Raw genomic sequence first — 20,217 nt, forward strand, 5'->3', positions numbered from 1 at the left:
TATAAATACTTCAGGACTTTTCATCACAACTTTTTCTCTTCTCATCTCTATCAGGGAGAACAATAGAGAACTGACTGTCAACTTTTTTTGGTACTAGTGGCCTATGAAAGAGAAGTCAGGAAATGAGCTCATGAGGTGCAAGACAAAAATTCCAAACCCAGATAAATACATTGAGGATGAAATTAACATAACGGTTCATCATGCTTCAATAATAAATCTAAGGAGTCCAAGCGAATAAAGGAAGAGCAATTTCACTATAGCAGCAGTAGGAGCCATCTACATCATTCTGGGAAAGAAGGTCCAGAGTTTCATCAGATATACTATATTGAGTATGGGGATAAGACATACCTCCTTCTTGTCTTAAGGGAAGTGAACCAAGGAGGAAGAAATTCATTCTCAGGAAGTTTACAGACGTGGCGTCACACGGCTCACAGCAACCTCTAACTCCTGGGCTTACGCGATTCTCTTGCCTCAGCCTCCTGAGCAGCTGGGACTACAGGCCCCCGCCACAACGCCCGGCTATTTTGTTGTTATTGTTGCAGTTTGGCCGGGGCAGGGTTTGAACCCGCCACCCTCGGCATATGGGGCCGGCGCCCTACTCACTGAGCCACAGGCGCCGCCCTAGACATTTCTTTTCAACTAGCTTTAATCACAAGCGAGTAGTTTTTTTTTTTGTAGAGACAGAGTCTCACATACCACCCTCAGGTAGAGTGCCGTGGTATCACACAGCTCACAGCAACCTCTAACTCTTGGGCTTACGCGATTCTCTTGCCTCAGCCTCCCGAGCAGCTGGAACTACAGGCGCCTGCCACAACGCCTGGCTATTTTTTTGTTGCAGTTTGGCCGGGGCTGGGTTTGAACCCGCCACCCTCGGCATATGGGGCCGGCGCCCTACTCACTGAGCCACAGGCGCCGCCCACAAGCAAGTAGCTTTTAAACTGAGAAATCATACAGTGCTAATAGGAATATCATCAACTTTTAAGAAAGGAAATTAGGTAGTTATCTATCAAAACACAAATACCAAAAGCTTATTCCCTTCAGCCCAGCTATTCCAATTCTAGGAATTTATCTCACAGATATACTGGTAAATATGTATGTTTTTCACTGCAGTATTCTTTGTAATAGCACAGTTTGAAAACAAACTAAATTTTAATGGAAGACTAAATATATCATAACATACCTACTAAAAGGTGGTAAGATATATAAAGTATTTCCTTAGCTATCCACAAGAAATTGGTACTACCATACATATGCTTGAAAAAAGGATATCAGGTATCTGTGAGACAAGAGTTGAGGAAGACTTTTCACCTTATGCCTTTTTGTTTTTCTTTTTTTTTTTTTTTTTTGCAGTTTTTGGCCGGGGCTGGGTTTGAACCCACCACCTCCAGGATATGGGGCCAGCGCCCTACCCCTTTGAGCCACAGGCGCTGCCCTACCTTATGCCCTTTTGTACTTTATAGATGTTCAACCATGGGAATGTATGGATTTTATAATACATGACATAAAATTTTAAAGTAAAATAAATACATCAACATATGAAAAACTGAGAAATAATATAATAGATTTAAGAGTCAGAGAGGTTACAGCTCAAGTTCACCAATCAGCTTCCTTTCTTTGTAACTTTAACATCCTTAAGCCTTAGTTTTCTCATCTATAAGACAAAGCAAGCTGGGTGCAGTGGCTCATGCCTGTAATCCCAGCACTTTGGGAGGCCGAGGTGGGCAGATAGCCTGAGCTCACGAGTTCAAGACAAGCCTGAGCCAGGGTGAGACCCCATCTCTAAAAATAGGTGGGCATTGTGGTGGGTGCCTGTAGTCTCACGGGAGGCTGAGGCAAGAGAATCGCTTGAGCCCAAGAGTTTGAGGTTGCTGTGAGCTATGATGCTAGGGCACTCTACCAGGGGTGACAAAGTGAGACTCCATCTCAAAAAAACAAACAAACAAAAAAACCCAAAATCTAAGTAGTATAATCTCTATTCTATATCCTAGATGTCATGACTGTGAAGCAATATACTTCCATTTTTCCTAAACAAATCCAGAGGGGCTATGGTCTCAATTATTTGATCCTAAAAGATAGAATATAAAAATTAAGAATATTTTGTTGTTGTTTCTTTACTATTAGACAGCATATAGCAGGGAGATTTCACTCAGGAAACAAACTGCCTGGATGACGGCAACAGTGTAGAATGCCCTTGATCGAGTGGCTGTTTGCCAGCACAGAATCATCCCACATTAAGTTAAGTATATCACTGAACCCTTTCTTGGGCCAACCCTAGACATGCCCCTTGTCCTTTTCTGTGTTTCCCTCGCCTCCCAATATCTCAATTACCTATGACTTAATCTCAAGTCTCTGGCAAACCCAGGCTAGTATATTAACCAAATGGCCAGAAGGGGCCACTGTGGAACTAGTAGGGGAAGAAAGCAAGCATTAGCCATTCTTTTACATTCTACTGGCCAGGATAACCACACCCCTGGTTTACTCCTGTGTCTCAGCAGAGTAGTATTAAGAACAACACCCTCGGGCGGCGCCTGTGGCTCAGGCAGTAGGGCGCAGGTCCCATATGCCTGAGGTGGCGGGTTCAAACCCTGCCCCGGCCAAAAAAAAAAAAAAAAAAGAAAAAAAAAGAACAACACCCTCTCACTCTTGAAATTGTCCTGGTTTGGCTCGGCGCCTGTAGTTCAATGGTTAGGGTGCAGACCACATATGGCCTGATGTTACAGTGAGCTATGATGATACCACTGTACTCTAAGTTGAAACAACAGAGCAACCACATACGCTGGGGCTGGTGGGTTCCAACCCGGCCCAGGCCAGCTAAATAATAATGAGAACTACAACAACAAAAAAATAGCCTGGCGCTGTGGCGGGTGCCTGTAGTCCCAGCTGCTTGGGAGACTGAGACAAGAGAATTGCTTAAGCCCAAGAGTTTGAGCTTGCTGTGAGCTGTGACGCTACAGCACTCTTCTGAGGGCAACATAGCGAGACTCTGTCTCAAAAAACAAAACAAAAGAAATTGTCCTGGTTTGGATTATATAAATTATATGATTGACTACTGCTGGCTAAGTAACCCTATGTCCTCATTTAGTCTGGATGAGCCTGGGGTTCAATTTATTGTCTCTTTTGATATATTCTCCCAAATACCTAACCACTGAAAGATTCTGTCCCTAAAAGATTTCCACTGCCCTTCAGACTCTCCCTTAATCTTCCTTTCTCTTGGTGAAAATATTGCTGATTTTTCTTTCCTCATCAGAAAAGTTCCCAGAGCTAATCTTCTCTCATTTCTCAAGTCATATTTTTTGCTCTGTGAATTTTCTCCTATATTATTCAAACTTCCCTCTTGAACTCTCTTAAATTTTCTAGTGAAAACCTGGGGGCAGGATGAAGATGTCCCCTTGCACTTGTTATTTGTTTAAAATTTGCTAACTACTGCATGTGTGAATTCTTTATTGGTTTATTCCTTGTCCTGCACTGGCATGAATAGTTAGCTACTTGGTTTATATTTCTTATATAAACAAGAACAAATAAAATGAGATATAAGAGAAAAACCAGAGATCAAATAAGACTGGCAAACTTCATAGGCTAATTTGATACTGTTTGTTTACCTAAAATGCAATCATTTTGCCAACAGTCTTCTATTTATAACTAATGTTTACAAGGAGTAGCACCACCCCAGAATGAAAAGAACACAAGGACAGAAAGACATAGATTTTAAGCTCCAATTCCATCACTAATTATCTGTTTTACCATAGTGGGAAGTCTTTACTTCCTGGTTTCTATGGATCTTAATTTCCTTATATATACCATGAAGAGACTACAAAGCCTATAATCTCAAAAATGACTTACATATAACATTGTATTATTCTAAAATTGTAAAGGCCAGGTACAGTGTGTCATGCTTACAATCCCAGCACACTGAAAGGCTGAAGTAGAAGGATTGCTTGAGCCCAGGAATTCAAGACCAGCCTGACAACATATCAAGACCCTAGCTCTTTAAAAATAGGAAAATTAGATCGCGCAGCGCAATGCTGGGCGAGTGGGCGGGGCCGGCTGTTGACGGCTGGCTCGGCCCCGGAGGCGGCCGCACGTGCGGGCGGGGATGATGCGTCACTGATAGGGGAGGAGCTTTACTAACTAGCCCAGTGGACCAGGCTATCATATTATGTTGCCTTTCATTACTACGTTCAGATCTGTACAGACAACACTACAAACTGATGAAGTTAAAAATGTGCCTTGTGGAACCAGCGGTGGAGTCATGATCTATATTGACCGAATAGAAGTAGTTAATATGTTGGCACCTTATGCAGTGTTTGATATTGTGAGGAACTACACTGCAGATTATGACAAGACCTTAATCTTCAATAAAATCCACCATGAGCTGAACCAGTTTTGTAGTGCTCACACACTTCAAGAAGTTTACATAGAATTGTTTGATCAAATAGATGAAAACTTGAAACAGGCTTTGCAGAAAGACCTAAACATCATGGCTCCAGGTCTCACTATACAGGCTGTGCGTGTCACAAAACCCAAAATCCCAGAAGCCATAAGAAGAAATTTTGAGTTAATGGAGGCTGAGAAGAACTCCTTATAGCTGCACAGAAACAAAAGGTTGTGGAGAAAGAAGCTGAGACGGAGAGGAAAAAGGCTGTTATAGAAGCAGAGAAGATTGCACAGGTGGCAAAAATCCAGTTTCAGCAGAAGGTGATGGAGAAAGAAACTGAAAGCGCATTTCTGAGATGGAAGATGCTGCGTTCCTGGCCCGAGAAAAGGCAAAAGCAGATGCTGAGTATTATGCTGCACACAAATACGCCACCTCAAACAAGCACAAATTGACCCCGGAATATCTGGAGCTCAAAAAGTACCAGGCTATTGCTTCTAACAGTAAGATCTACTTTGGCAGCAACATCCCTAGCATGTTCATTGACTCCTCTTGTGCTTTGAAATATTCAGATGTTAGGACTGGAAGAGAAGGCTCCCTCCCTTCTAAGGAGGCTCTTGAACCCTCTGGAGAGAGCCTCATTCAAAACAAGGAGAACACAGGTTGATGCAAGAGGTGGAAATGTTCTCCATATCAAGATATGTGGCCCAAGGGGCTAAGTGGGAACAATGGTTGTACGGACTCTTCAGTTTTACAGAGAACGTGTGCTTCCTCTGTTCTGCCTCTCCTGTGATAGTCTTGGTTTGTCAGCTGATTGCAGGATGGAGCCAGCTGTCTGCCACCCAAAATGGACTTTTCAGCCAGTTTTATCAAGTATCCTATATGTGTTCCTTTCTAAACTGGTATTCATGAACAAGGGAAAGTCTGATGCTAAGATGCTGCCTGCGCTGGAATGTTAGACACTAAATATATAACGAGCTGTGTTTTTCTAACAAAAAAAAAAAAATAGGAAAATTACTTTGGTGTGATGCCACACACCTGTATTCCTAGCTACTCAGGAGGCTGAGGCAGGACTGCTTGAGCCCAGGAGTCTGATGTTGCAGTGAGATATGATGATACCACTGTACTCTAAGTGGAACCAACAGAGCAAGACCCTGTCTCAAAAAAATAATAATAAAATAAAACATTTAAAAATTAGATTTATCAATCAGTACTTGCTAATTATAAACTTCAAAACTTGAAAACAATACACGTATTTTTAACTTTTATGTACCACAAATCTAATACCACAAATGGTGTCATCTGTGTGAGATACTAAATCCTCCCAGTGTATCATTAGAGAGTACATAAAAAGTTCTTGCCTTCAACAGACTCTACTATCTGAATGTGAACCCTGAATTGTCTGCTGGAATTTTGACCTGCCAGTATTTTTTTTTTTGTAGAGACAGAGTCTCACTGTACCGCCCTCAGGTAGAGTGCCGTGGCGTCACATGGCTCACAGCAACCTCTAACTCTTGGGCTTACGCGATTCTCTTGCCTCAACCTCCCGAGTAGCTGGGACTACAGGCGCCTGCCACAATGCCTGGCTATTTTTTTGTTGCAGTGTGGCCGGGGCTGGGTTTGAACCCACCACCCTCAGCATATGGGGCCGGCGCCCTACTCACTGAGCCACAGGCGCCGCCCCGACCTGCCAGTATTATACCCTGATCCATACAGCCTCTGTAGAGACAGAGTTTCACTTTATTGCCCTCGGTAGAGTGCCGTGGCGTCACACAGCTCACAGCAACCTCCAACTCCTAGGCTTAGGCAATTCTCCTGCCTCAGCCTCCCGAGTAGCTGAGACTACAGGCGCCCACCACAACGCCCGGCTATTTTTTGTTGCAGTTTGGCCAGGGCTGGGTTTGAACCTGCCACCCTTGGTATATGGGGCCGGCGCCCTGCTAACTGAGCCACAGGCACCGCCCTGGTTTTCTTTATTGTCACTTTATCCTACCTCTATCAACCCGCCTATTACTCAAGTAAGGGGAGCCAAGCTCAAAATCACATCATGAGTCACAAGGGTTGCAATCAACATGAGCTACCGGCAAATCTAAACACTTTTGCAAAAGGAAAAGATTCTCTGTATTTAAACTCTTTTTTGTTGAGGACCCCAAATCATAATCTGTATAGTTAAAATACAGGCAAGAGGTATTGGGATCTCTAGTATGATACTGTAAGCACATCATTTCTACTTGTATTATACTACTCCTTAGTTACAACACGGAGCAAACATACTAGCACAATTAAGAAGTAACCACAAATATATGTATATACTAGAAATATATAGATTTGTGGCTATAATCACTTCTTATTCTCTGGTATTTGCCTAGATCTAAGTCCAGTGTTATATTTACAGAGTAGTGAAAATACTTACCATAATAATTAGAAGAACTGAAAAAGGACTGGAAAAAAAAATGGAGAATTGGAGAATTTACACAGAAGTAAGAACATCTGCCTGTACGACTTTGTATGCATAATAAAGGATCTTGGAAGTTTCTATTTATGGTGATCCCTAAAACCAACTGCCCCAAATAGGAAGAGAACCTAGAATACATATTAATAATTTATGTAGTTGGGCGGCGCCTGTGGCTCAGTGAGTAGGGTGCCAGCCCCATATGCCGAGGGTGGCGGGTTCGGACTCAGCCCCAGCCAAACTGCAACAGAAAAATAGCTGGGCGTTGTGGCACGTGCCTGTAGTCCCAGCTGCTCGGGAGGCCGAGGCAAGAGAATCCCGTAAGCCCAAGAGTTGGAGGTTGCTGTGAGCCGTGTGACGCCACGGCACTCTACCCGAGGGCGGTACAGTGAGACTCTGTCTCTACAAAAAAAAAAAAATAATTTATGTAGTTAAAACTGCTTTAATGATATAAATTAAGCATACAAATAATGAATAGGGGCTTTAAAAATAATAAAGCAAGGTTCTGTTGGCCAGGCATGGTGGCTCATGCCTATAATCCGAGCTCTCTGGGAGGCCCAGGCAGATGGATTGCTTGAGCTCATGGGTTTGAGACCAGCCCAAGCAAAAGCAAGACCCCATCTCTACTAAAAATAGAAAAACTGAGGCAAGAGGATCGCTAGAGCCCAAGAGTTGGAGGTAGCTGTGAGCTATGATGCCACGGTACTTTATCCAGGGCAACAGCTTGAGACTCTGTCTCAAAAAAAAAAAATAATAATAATAATTAAGCAAGGTTTTGTTTCTTTTTGTTTTTTTGCAGTTTTTGGCTGGGGCTGGGTTTGAACCTGCCACCTCTGGCTTATGGGGCCAGCACCCTAACCCTTTGAGCCATAGGCACTGCCCTGTTTGCTTGTTTTTTAAGACATAGGATCTCATTCTGTCATCCAGGCTGGGATGCAGTGGCCCAATCATAGCTCACTGTAGCGTTGAACTCCTAGGCTCAAACGATTTTCTTTCTTTCTTTCTTTTTTTTGAGATAGAGTCTCACTTTGTCATCCTAGATAGAGTGCTGTCACATCATAACTCACAGCAATCTCAAACTCTTGGGCTTAAGAGATCCTCTTGCCTCAGCCACCCAAGTAGCTAGAACTACAGGCACCCACCACAATGCCCAGCTATTTATTATTTTTTTTTTTTTTTGCGAAAACTCACACTTTATTCCGTGAACATTTAGAGATAGTCAACATGAATGTCAACATTATCAAAACCAGGACACAGACCCTCTCCAAGTTCCATGGTGGACAGATGGGAGAATGGACGCTGGTCAGATGCCACAGTCACCACCATGGCTTCAGGAGAAGGAGGAAAATGTGGGACATCAATGATTTGAACAGAAAGTCTAACAGGATGTGTCTGCAGAGTGCCTTGTGGTCCATGCTGGGAGACTACAGTGTCTGGGCCTTCAGTGCTGGGAGGTGTGGGAAGGGGAGACCTGATTCAGACCCAATAAACAGAAGCACTCGGACAACTGGTTCACTCCTGCACAGTTATGCTGGGACATCTCAGCCCTGAAGGTCAAGTTGGTCAGATGCTGGTGGCCATGTAATTCCAGTATTATTGTTATTATTTAGTGAATACTTTTGGGGTACACAATGGGCCTCGTGGCCCGCCCAGCTATTTTTTTTAGAGATGAGGTCTCGCCCTGGTTCAGGCTGGTCTTGAACTTGTGAGCTCAGGCAATCCACCCTCCTCGACCTTCCAGAGTGCTAGGATTACAGGTGTGAGCCACTGCGCCTCGCTGCAATCTTCTTTCCTCAGCCTCCTGAGTATCTGGGACGATAGCCATGCCTGGATAATTTTTTAAACATTTTCTGTAGCGAAGGGGTCTTGCTATGTTGCCCAGGCTGGTCATAAACTCCTGGCTTCAAGCAATCCTCCCACATCGGCCTCCCAAAGAGCTGGGATTCCAGGCATGAGCCACATGCCCAACCTAAAGCAAGTATTTTTTAAAACTTGGAAAATTAAGTGAAAACCATTTCCCAACTTGGGATATTTTTGTCTTCCATCAATCAGCAGCACTATAGCTGACAGAATGTAGAAAGATTGTGGGGAAAATTCTGAAGGCTATTATTTAGACCTTTATAAAAATAGGATTAGAACCCAGCTCAGGCTAGTATATTACTGTTTCTGTTTCATTACCTCTTACAGCTATGATAATATCTCAGAAAATAAATATATGAAACTAACAAAAAATTTATTTAGAGTGGAATTACCCTTCTACACAGAACATCAAGGCAGATGGCAGGAATCCATCTAGACTGCACAAGTAAACTGAAGGAAGTATATAGGAAGTAATGTGTATTTGATAAATACAATGGAAAGCTAATAACAGTAGTAAAACAACAAAATAATTAAGTAGGTGTTTACTTACAAGGAGTTCCTTTCCTGGCTTCTTCCATAGTCACTCTGACATAGGGTTTACTAAGGTCAACTTCAATTTCATCAGAAAAAGGAGCTGGCTGCCGTAAGCCCTTAAGAAAAGGAAAGTGAAGGAAAAGAAAAATGGCAGCTTTAAAGAACAATCATATATTCAATGTGCTGTGACTAAAATTCATCCTAAAACTTTTTTTTTTTTTTTTTGAGACAGAGTCTCAAGCTGTCGCCCTGGGTAGAGTGCTGTAGCATCACAGCAACCTCAAACTCTTGGGCTTAAGAGATTCTCTTGCCTCAGCTTCCCAAGTAGCTGGGACCACAGGTGCCCGCCACAACGCCGGGCTATTTTTTGGTTATAGTTGTCGTTGTTTGGCAGGCTTGGGCTGGATTCGAACCCGCTGGCTCTGGTGTATGTGGCCGGTGCCCTAGCCACTTGAGCTACAGGTGCTGAGCCCGTTCTAAAACTTTATAACATAGTATCCTCAATTTAAAGATGAGACAAGGTGGGTGGCGCCTGTGGCTCAGTCCATAGGGCGCCAGCCCCATATACCGAGGGTGGCGGGTTCAAACCCGGCCCCGGCCAAACTGCAACCAAAAAAAAAATAGCCGGGCGTTGTGGCGGGCGCCTGTAGTCCCAGCTACTCGGGAGGCTGAGGCAAGAGAATCGCTTAAGCCCAGGAGTTGGAGGTTGCTGTGAGCTGTGTGAGGCCACGGCACTCTACCGAGGGCCATAAAGTGAGACTCTGTCTCTACAAAAAAAAAAAAAAAAAAAAAAAAAGATGAGACAAGGTTCAGAAAAGTTACATAAACAGTTGTATGTAGTTACTCAGAGGCAAAGCAGAAATAAGAATGCAGGTATACTCATTTCTCATTTCTTTATGCACAGCTTCACTTAAAAGTTTTGTTAAATTTATTCCTAAATATTTTGTTCCACTTGATGCTGTTGTGAATGAAACTGTTTTCTTAATTATATTTTTAGATTCTTTTCTTTTTTTTTTTTTTTGAGACAGAGTCTCACTATGTCACCCTCGGTAGAGTGCTGTGGCATCATAGTTCACAGCAACCTCAAACTCTTGGGCTTAAGCGATTCTCTTGCCTCAACCTCCCAAGTAGCTGGGACTACAGGTGCCCACCACAACGCTCAGCTATTTTGTTTTGCTGTTGTTGTTGCAGTTATTGTTGTTTAGCTGGCCCAGGCAGGGTTCGAATCCACCAGCCTCAATGTAGTAGCTGGCACCATAACCACTGTGCTACAGGTGCTGAGCCTGAACCAATTCTTCTTGAGAAGACTTTCCAGATATTCAAAGGGAATTATCTGTTGGGTTCTAAGTCTTTGTCACTGCAGCTATATCAGCACTGGGTATACTCCAAGCCCAGTAATGCTGTGATTCTTGCACCTTGGTGGACTTGGGTAAAAGATGGGAGAATTTCCTGTATCACTAGGCAAAGTCTTTCACTTTCTTTCCTCATTCTTTGTACTGGGGCTGCTGGAGTTAGGGGAAGAGTGATGCGGACACTTCCTCATGGCCACTGTAGCAAGTCACACCTAAAGCCAGTCCCAGTCTTGCTCAAAGCTCGTGGTGACTGCAGTCTGGCTACCTCTAATGGTGGAGAATCCTGCCAGGACTAGGTCCTTCCTTCAGGGCAGTGGGTTTCCTTCTGGCTCTGGATGGGTCTAGAAATGTTATCCAGAAACTAAGGCCTGGAATCAGGGGTATCAAGAATCTGCTGGGCACTTTATTTTACTATGGCTGAGCTGGTATCCAAGTTGCAAAACAAAGTCCTTTGAACTCTTTCCTTTCCCCAAGTGGAAAACAACTCTCCCTAAGCTATAACACCTATGGTTGGGGGAGGGGTGACACAGGCACTGGCTTGGCTGCCATTAGCTAGTGTCTCACACACATCCCAAGTCCACTGGCTCTAAAGCCAGGCCAGCCATAGGAATTTGCCCAAGGACTACAGCCCCTGTGGCCTGATGGCCTTACTAATTTACTCCAGGCCCCAGGCTGCTTTTTGTCAGCAGGGCAAAGGATTTTTCTCTGGTTGGGCTTGTCTAAATGCTGCCCTGGGCACTGTGCTGTGTTCCCTTGTGACAGGGTAGCCCTGAGTTCCAATGCAAACTTCCATAATCATTTCATGTTCCCTCCCCCAGCAAGCAGATTCTCTCTCCACATAGCATGCTGGTCGGGTACTGCCAGAGAATGGAGGAAGGGTGGCATAGGCAATGCAAGACTGTGTTATCTGCCCTCTTTTAGGGGCTCTTTCTTTGTATGATGTTAAAACCAGGTTCTGTAATCACTAACCTGATATTTGGTTCCTCTGAAGGTGCTTCCTTCTTGTGGACAGCTGAATTTGCTATTCATGCAGACGGACCTACTCCATGCCCTCTCCTACTGTTAAGAGGTTTTGTATCTAAGTTTGTGAGGAATTTTGAACTGAAGTTTTCTTGTGGTTTTTTCTCACTTTGGTATCTAGCCTCACAAAATAGGTTGTGGAGCCAGGTGCAGTGGTTCATGCCTATAATCTCAGGAACTTGGGAGGGAAGGGTAGAAGGATCACTTGAGGTCAGAAGGTTAAGACCATCCTGCAACATACCAAGATCCTGTCTCTAAAATAAAATAAAATAAAATAAATGAGCCAGGTGTTGTAGGGAATGCCTAATGTTCAAGCTACTCAGAAGGCAAAGGAAGAAGGATCGCTTGAGCCCCGGAGTTCAAGGCTGCAGTAAGCTACAATTGTTTCACTACACTCCAGCCTGGATGACAGGGGTAGAGTTGTCTCTCTTTTTTTTTTTTGTAGACACAGAGTCTCACTGTACCGCCCTCGGGTAGAGTGCCGTGGCGTCACAGGCTCACAGCAACCTCTAACTCCTGGGCTTACGCAATTCTCTTGCCTCAGCCTCCCGAGCAGCTGGGACTACAGGCGCCCGCCACAACACCCGGCTATTTTTTGGTTGCAGTTTGGCAGGGGCTGGGTTTGAACCCGCCACCCTCGGCATATGGGGCTGGCGCCCTACTCACTGAGCCACAGGCGCCGCCTGGTAGACTTGTCTCTTAAAGAAAAAAAAAGTAGATTGCAAAGTCTTCTCTCCACTTGTATTTTCTGAAAATGTGTGTATAAGATTAGTATTATTTCTTCTTTAAATGTTTTGATGAAGTCATCTGGGCGTGGATATGTCTTTGTGGGAAGATTTTTGTTTTTTTTTAGAGACAGAGTCTCACTTTGTTGCCCTCGGTGGAGTGCCGGGACAGCACAGCTCACAGTAACCTCCAGTTCTTGGGCTTAGGAGATTCTCTTGCCTTAGCCTCCCAAGTAGCTGGGACTATAGGTGCCCACCACAACGCCCAGCTATTTTTTTGATAGAGACAGCACTTTAATAGAGGCATCACACAGTTTTCACAGCAACCTCCAGCTCCTGGGCTTAGGCAATTCTCTTGCCTCAGCCTCCGGAGCAGCTGGAACTACAGGCATCTGCCAGAATGCCTGGCTATTTTTTTGTTGCAATTTGGCTGGTGTCTGGCTTGAACCCACCACCCTTGGTACATGGGGTTGGCACCCTACACACTGAGCCACAGGCACCACCCTTGTAGGAAGATTTTTAACAACTAATTCATTTTCTTTATTTGGTACGGGTCTATTAAGTTTTTCTATTTTGTCTTGGGTCAGTTTTGATAATTGGTCTCTTTATAGAAATCCATCAACTTCATGTACATTGTCAAATTTTTTGGCATGAAGTTGTTCACAATATTCCCTTATAATCCTCTTAATTTCCATATGGCTGTAGTAATGTTCACTTAGAATTTTAAATTTTATCTTTTTTTTAATTTACCTGGAAGCATTTGGAAGAATTTTAAATTCTTTTTTTTTTTTTTAGACAGAGCCTCAAGTTGTCACCCTGGGTAGAGAGCTGTGGCATCACAGCTCACAGCAACCTCCAACTCCTGGGCTCAAGTGATTCTCCTGCCTCCGCCTCCCAAGTAGCTGGGACTATGGGTGCCTGCCACAACGCCTGGCTATTTTTTGGTGGCAGCCGTCATTGTTGTTTAGCGGGCCAGGGCTGGATTCAAACCTGCCAGCTCAGTTGTAAGTGGCTGGCGCCTTAGCTGCTTGGGCCACAGGCGCTGAGCCAGAATTTTAAATTCTACTTTTTTTTTTTTTTGGTTTTTGGCCGGGGCTAGGTTTGAACCCACCACCTCCGGCATATGGGACCGGCGCCCTACTCCTTGAGCCACAGGCACCACCCTCTTTCTTTTTTTTAAAAAAACAGAGTCTCCCTTTATCGCCCTTAGTGGAGTGCTGTGGCATCACAGCTCACAGCAACCTCAAACTTTTAGGCTTAAGCGATCTTCTTTAAATTATAGAAAAACAAATTATCCTCTAGAAATTAGTACACAAAGAGATCAAAGAGATGCTCCATAGTGATTTCTGTTTCTAAAAGTATATATTTATTCACAAAAGATACCATAGTCTATAATTCCATCTATATGGAGGTCAAAAACTGAGAAAACTAATCTACAGTAAATAGAAGCCAGAGGATAACAAAAAAAATTTGGAAAAGAGGATACTGACTAGCAGGGGTATGAGGAAGTCTAGGGGTATTGGTGATTACATGAATGCATACATATGTAAACATTTATTGAAAATAATTAAGATTTGTGTTCTTCACTGTGTTAAGTTATACCTCAAAAAAACAAAAGATAGGGTGGCACCTGTGGCTCAAAGGAGTGGGGCACTGGCCCCATATACCAGAGGTGGCAGGTTCAAACCCAGCCCTGGCCAAAACTGCAAAAAAAAAAAAAAAAAAACCACCAAAGATACTCGGCAATTAAAAAAAAAGAAAGTACTGATACATGCTACAACGTGGATGAACCTTGAAAACATTACGCCAAGTGAAAAAAGCTAGCCACAAACAACAGTATGATTCCATTTACACATAATGTCTAGAATATGCAAATCAATAGGTAGGAAGTATATTAGTAGTTAGCTAGGGCTAGAGTAGTTGGGGGAAATGGGAAAAGACTGCTCGTGGGTATATAATTTCTTTTTTTTTTTTTTTTTTGAGACGAGTCTCACTTTGTTACCCTCAGTAGAGAGCTGTGGTATCATAGCTCACAGAAACCTCAAACTCTTGGGTGTAAGCTATTCTCTTGCCTCAGGCTCCCGAGGAGCTGGAACTATAGGCACTCACCACAACACCTGGCTATTTTTAGAGACAGGGTCTTGCTCTTGCCCAGGCTGGTCTTGAACCTCTGAGCTCAGGCAATCCACCTGCCTCAGCCTCCCAGAGTGCTAGGATTACAGGCATGAGCTACCTCACCCGGCCCAATAGGATTTCTCTTTAGGGTGATGGAAATGTTCTAAAATGGATTATGATGATGGTTGCAAAATTCTATAGATATACTAAAAACCACTGTACTTTAAATGGATATGTAAATTATAATGATATGTGAACTATACCTTAATAATGCTCTTATATGCAGAGGGTGCCAAAAAAATGCACACACATTTTAAAAAAACTGTATTAAAATTGTAATAATATATACTGATAACAAGAAATGAATACAAGTCAATTTGACTTCTGCAATTACAAGAGGTGCTGTGAATGTCATACTACGCATTGCTATGGTCGTTCAATTCAACTTCAAAAAATAATACATAAGCCAGGTGTGGTGGCTCACACCTGTAATCCTAGCACTTTGGGAGGCCAAGGCAGTAGGATCTCTTGAGCTCAGGAGTTTGAAACCAGCCTAAGCAACAGGGAGACCCTGTCTCTACTAAAAATAGACAAATTAGCTAGGCACTGTGGCAAGCACCTGTAGTCTTAGCTACTTGGGAGGCTGAGGCAGGAGGATCACTTGAGCCTAGGAGTTTGAGGTTGCTGTGAGCTAAGCTAATGCCACTATACTCTAGCCTGGGCAACAGAGTAAGACTCTGTCTCAAAGAAAAAAAAAAAAAAAGAGAAATATCATGTGATGTGAGAAAGAAGGGATAGGGAAAAAAGCAGAAATATTCTGTTCCCAGGGGATATATTTTATGTATGCATATATGTTTTTGAGACAGTCTCAAGCTGTCACCCTGCATAGAGTGCCAGCCATGGCAACATAGCTCACAGCAACCTCAAACTCTTGGACTCAAGTGATCCTTTTGCCTCAGTTTTTTCATTTTTAGTAGAGACGGGATCTTGATCTTGCTCAGGCTGGTCTCGAACTCCTGAGCTCAAGCAATTCACACACATGGGCCTCCCAGAGTGCTAGAATTACAGGCCCAAGCCTCTTTTTTAAAGAGAAAAAAGAATGCAATAATTCTCCCTGACCTGGGCAGCACCTGTAGCTCAGTGGGTAGGGCGCCCGCCACATACACGGAGGCTGGTGGGTTCAAACCCAGCCCAGGACAACTAAAATAATAATGACAACTGCAACAACAACAAAAAAAATAGCTGGGCATTGTGGCAGGCACCTATAGTCCCAACTACTTGGGAGCTCTGAGGCAAGAGAATTGCTTAAGCCCAAGAGTTTGAGGTTGCTGTGAGCTATGACTCTGCAGCACTCTACCCAGGCCAACAGCTTGAGATTCTGTCTCAAAAAATAAATAAAGAGGGCAGCGCCTGTGGCTCAGTGAGTAGGGCGCCGGCCCCATATGCGGAGGGTGGCGGGTTCAAGCCCAGCCCCGGCCAAACTGCAACCAAAAAATAGCCGGGCGTTGTGGCGGGCACCTGTAGTCCCAGCTGCTTGGGAGGCTGAGGCAGGAGAATCGCCTAAGCCCAGGAGTTGGAGGTTGCTATGAGCTGTGTGACGGCACGGCACTCTACCAAGGGCAATAAAGTGAAACTCTGTCTCTACAAAAATAAATAATAATAAAATAAAGAAAGAAAGAAAGAAAGAAATTCTCCCTGACTCCTACTGCCATTTCAATGAATATAAACAATATGAGCTCGTCTATCCAATTACTATTTGGATATCTCATAGGCATTTAAATTGAACTTGTGTAAAATAAAGTCTTTGTCTTTCTCCTGTTTTATCTCAATGAGAAGCACTCCATCTATACAATCTACCTACAATGGAAACCTAGAAGTCATCCTTAAAATTTCTTGTCCTCTGCACCCCAATAATCTCCAAAAATTATCTCTTTTACCTCTTCAAAGCTTTTTTTTTTTGAGCCAGAGCCTCAAGCTGTCACCGTGGGTAGAGTGCCGTAGTATCACAGCTCACATCAACCTCCAACTCCTGGGCTCAAGCGATTCTCCTGCCTCCGCCTCAAAGTAGCTGGGATTACAGGCGCCTGCCCCAATGCCCGGCTATTTTTTGGTTGCAGCCATCATTGTTGTTCAGCAGGTCCAGGTTGGATTTGAACCTGCTAGGTCAGGTGTACGTGGCTGGCGCCTTAGCCGCTTGAGCCACAGGTGCCAAGCCACCTCTTTAAAGCTTTTAAAATTTATCTTGTACTCTCTTTTCTTTCTTTTTTGAGACACAGCCTCAAGCTGTGGCCCTGGGTGGAGTGCCGTGGCATCACAGTTCACAGCAACCTCCAACTCCTGGGCTCAAGTGATTCTCTTGCCTCAGCCTCCCAAGTAGCTGGGACTACAGGCACCCACCTCAACGTCCGGCTATTTTTTTTTTTTTTTAGTTACAGCCATCATTGTTGTTTGGTGGGCCTGGACTGGATTCGAACCCGCCAGCTCAGGTGTATGTGGCTGGCGCCTTAGCCACTTGAGCCACAGGCGCCGAGCCTTGTAATCTCTTTATCGCTGTAGTTAGGCTCTCTTCATCCCCTTGGATCAGTATAACAAGCTCAGTACCAGTATTTCCCGGTTCTTTCTATCCCTGTTTTCTTTCTTTCTATCTCTATTTCTAACCCATACTTTCCAAAGAAATCAGGATGATCTTCCTAAATTATAACTCTGACCACATTACCTCTAGGATAAAGTTCAAACTCCTTAGCAGAGCAGACAGCAACCTCCAACTCCTGGGCTCAAGCAATTCTCCTGCCTCCGCCTCCCGAGTAGCTGGGACTACAGGCGCCCACCACAATGCCCAGCTATATTTTTGTTTCAGTTTGGCCGGGGCCAGGTTCAAACCCGCCACCCTCGGTATATGGGGCCGGCGCCCTACCCAATGAGCCACAAGCACCGCCCATCTATGGTGATTCTTATTCTGAACTTTAAGCTCCAGTAATATTACTTGCAGTTTGTTAAATGTGCTACTATTTCACACTTCTGAACTTGTACTCTATCTCTCATTCATTTCTTGAATTTCTATTTTTCCCTCAATATTCAGCTCAGTATCAATATCCTTGAAGTTCTCCCAGACCATCAACTGCCCCTGCCTTTTCTCAGAGTCAGTCTCTTGCTCCTCTAGAAGGCCATTAACCTCTAACTTCCTTCTATTTTTACCCCTATTTGCCTGTGAGCTGATCAGGAGTAAGGACATTTTTCAATCTCCAATGCACAGCAACTGGCACACAGAGGTTCTCAATATAAGTTGGTTGAAATGAGACTGTGAGACCTACTTAGCCTTACGTAAGCAGAACTAGGGCCAAGTTTCCACACAGTTTAGGTATTTTGTGACTTATACATAAGGTAAATATTAGCATAGGCTAAATGTCTTATTTTTCATAAAAAATTTTGGGATCCTTTTGACTATACATTTAGAAATACCTCTATTAGTAAATTCTTTATACTTACAAAGTAGCCACAGTTGTTTCTTAATTTTTCCATCTTAACTCTTTTTTCTTTCTTCTATCCATTTCATTCTGACTTACCAACTCACCTTCCTAACACTTGGCAATCCTTCCTATTCTTTTACACAGCTTGCTTTTCTAAAGCTATTGAGTTCCAGCTATAGAATCTACACTGTGCTTGCCTCCTCAAAACGTAAATCACATTTATCTTTATAACCTCTAGCGTCTACTGCCATGCTAACACATTGAAAGTATGCAATAAAATATTATTTACTCAACCCAAACACCAACTGGTGAATGAATAAATTAAAAATGACAAACATGTCCAGGCCAAGTGTGGTAGCTCACACCTATAGTCTTATTACTCTGGGAAGCAAGGCAGGTAGATTGCTTGAACTCAGGAGTTCAAACCAGCCTGAGGGAGAGCGAGACCCTGTCTCTACACTAAATAGAAAAAACAACCAGCCATTGTGGCAGGTGCCTGTAATCCCAGCTACTCAGGAGGGTAAGGCAAGAAGATCACTTGAGCCCAAGAATTTGAGGTTGCCATGAGTTATGACACCACAGCACTCTACCCAGGGCGACAGAATGAGAGTCTGTCTCAAAAAAAAGCAGGTCTGGACACAATGGCTCATGCCCATAATCTCTGCTCTTTAAGAGGCCAACATAAGAGTATCACTTAAGCCCAGAGTTCAAGATCAGCCTAGGCAACATAGCCAGACTCCATCTCTACAAAAAAAAAATTTTTTTTTTTTTTTTGTAGAGACAGAGTCTCACTTTACCGCCCTTGGTAGAGTGCCATGACGTCACAGGACTCACAGCAACCTCCAGCTCTTGGGCTTACGCGATTCTCCTGCCTCAGCCTCCCGAGCAGCTGGGACTACAGGCGCCCGCCACAACGCCCGGCTATTTTTTTGTTGCAGTTTGGCTGGAGCTGGGTTTGAACCCGCCACCCTCCGTATATGGGGCCAGCGCCCTACTCACTGAGCCACAGGCGCTGCCCTCTACAAAAAATTAAAAAATTAGCCAGGGTGGCGCTTGCAGCTCAGTGGGTAGGGCACGCACCAGCCACATACACAGAGACTGGCAGATTCTAATCCAGTCAGCTAAAGCAACAATAACAACTGCAACAGAAAAATAGCTAGGTGTTATGGTGGGTACCTGTAATCCCAGCTACTTGGGAGGCTAAGACAAGAGAATCGCTTAAGCCCAAGACTTGGAGGTTGCTATGAGCTGTGACACCACAGCACTCTACCCAGGGCGATAGCTTGAGACTCTGTCTCAAAAATAAATAAATGAAAAAAATAAAATAAAATAAAAAAATAAATAAAAAATTAGCCAGGCATGGTAACATGTGCCTGTGGTCCCAACTACTTGGGATACTGTGGTGGGAACATTGCTTGAGCCAGGAGCTCCAGGCTGCAATGATCTATGATCACAAAACTGTCCTCCAGCCTGGGAAACAGGGCAATACCCTGTCTCTGGAAAAAAAGAAAAAGTGGCATGCAATATATGATGGAATATTATTGACTAATAAAAAGATATACAGGCCAGGAGTGGCGGCTCATGCCTGTAATACTGGCACTTTGGGAGGTTGAGGCAGGAGGATTGCTTGGGGCCAGAAGTTTAAAACAAGCCTGAGCAAGAGCAATACCTTATCTCTACAAAAAATAGAAAAATTAGCTAGGCATGGTGTCAAGTGCCTGTAGTTCCAGTTACCCAGGAGGCTGAGGCAGGAGTATCACTCAAGCCCAGGAATTTGAGGTTGCGATGAATTATCGTGACACCACTGCATTTTAGCCTGGGAGAGAGAGCAAGATCCTGAAAAAGGGAGGAAGGGAGGATGCGAGAGAAGAAGGAAGGAAGGGTGGTAGGAAGAAAGAAATGAGAGAGGGAGGAAGGAAAAGACCAACTTACACATGCTATAACACGAATGAACCTTGGAAACATGCTCAGTGAAAAAAGCTAGCCATAAAAGACCACATACTATATGGTATCATTTGTATGTAATGTCCAGAAGAGGTAAATCCATAGAGACAGAAAGCACATTAGTGATTTCCCAAGGCTGGGGAGGTGAGGGGGAAATGGGAAGTGATTACTAATGGGTACAGCATTTCTTTTTAGGGTGATAAAAATATTTTAAGATGGACGGCGCCTGTGGCTCAGTGGGTAGGGCACCGGCCCCATATACAGGGGGTGGTGGGTTCAAACCCGGCCCCCCACCAAACTGCAACAACAACAACAACAAAAATAGCCAGGCGTTGTGGCTTGGCTGGCCGAGGCAAGAGAATCACCTAAGCCCAGG

General features: G+C 43.9%; 1 protein-coding gene and 1 pseudogene across 2 annotated transcripts in view; one reads left to right on the plus strand and one right to left on the minus strand.

Annotated features, from left to right (window-relative positions):
* PCYT1A (phosphate cytidylyltransferase 1A, choline) overlaps window positions 1-20,217 on the minus strand; it is a 59,269-nt gene that overhangs the window by 16,381 nt on the left and 22,671 nt on the right. Inside the window, exon 3 of the mRNA XM_053565383.1 lies at window positions 9,235-9,334. Coding sequence (XP_053421358.1) covers window positions 9,235-9,334 — 100 coding nt within the window. The remainder of the gene's footprint in view (window positions 1-9,234; window positions 9,335-20,217) is intronic.
* LOC128567835 (erlin-1-like) lies at window positions 4,113-5,358 on the plus strand (annotated as a pseudogene). Its single transcript, XR_008374941.1, has one exon. The product of XR_008374941.1 is annotated as an erlin-1-like (transcript).

Source organism: Nycticebus coucang, chromosome 16 (genome assembly GCF_027406575.1).
Source record: "Nycticebus coucang isolate mNycCou1 chromosome 16, mNycCou1.pri, whole genome shotgun sequence".
NCBI lineage: Eukaryota > Metazoa > Chordata > Mammalia > Primates > Lorisidae > Nycticebus > Nycticebus coucang.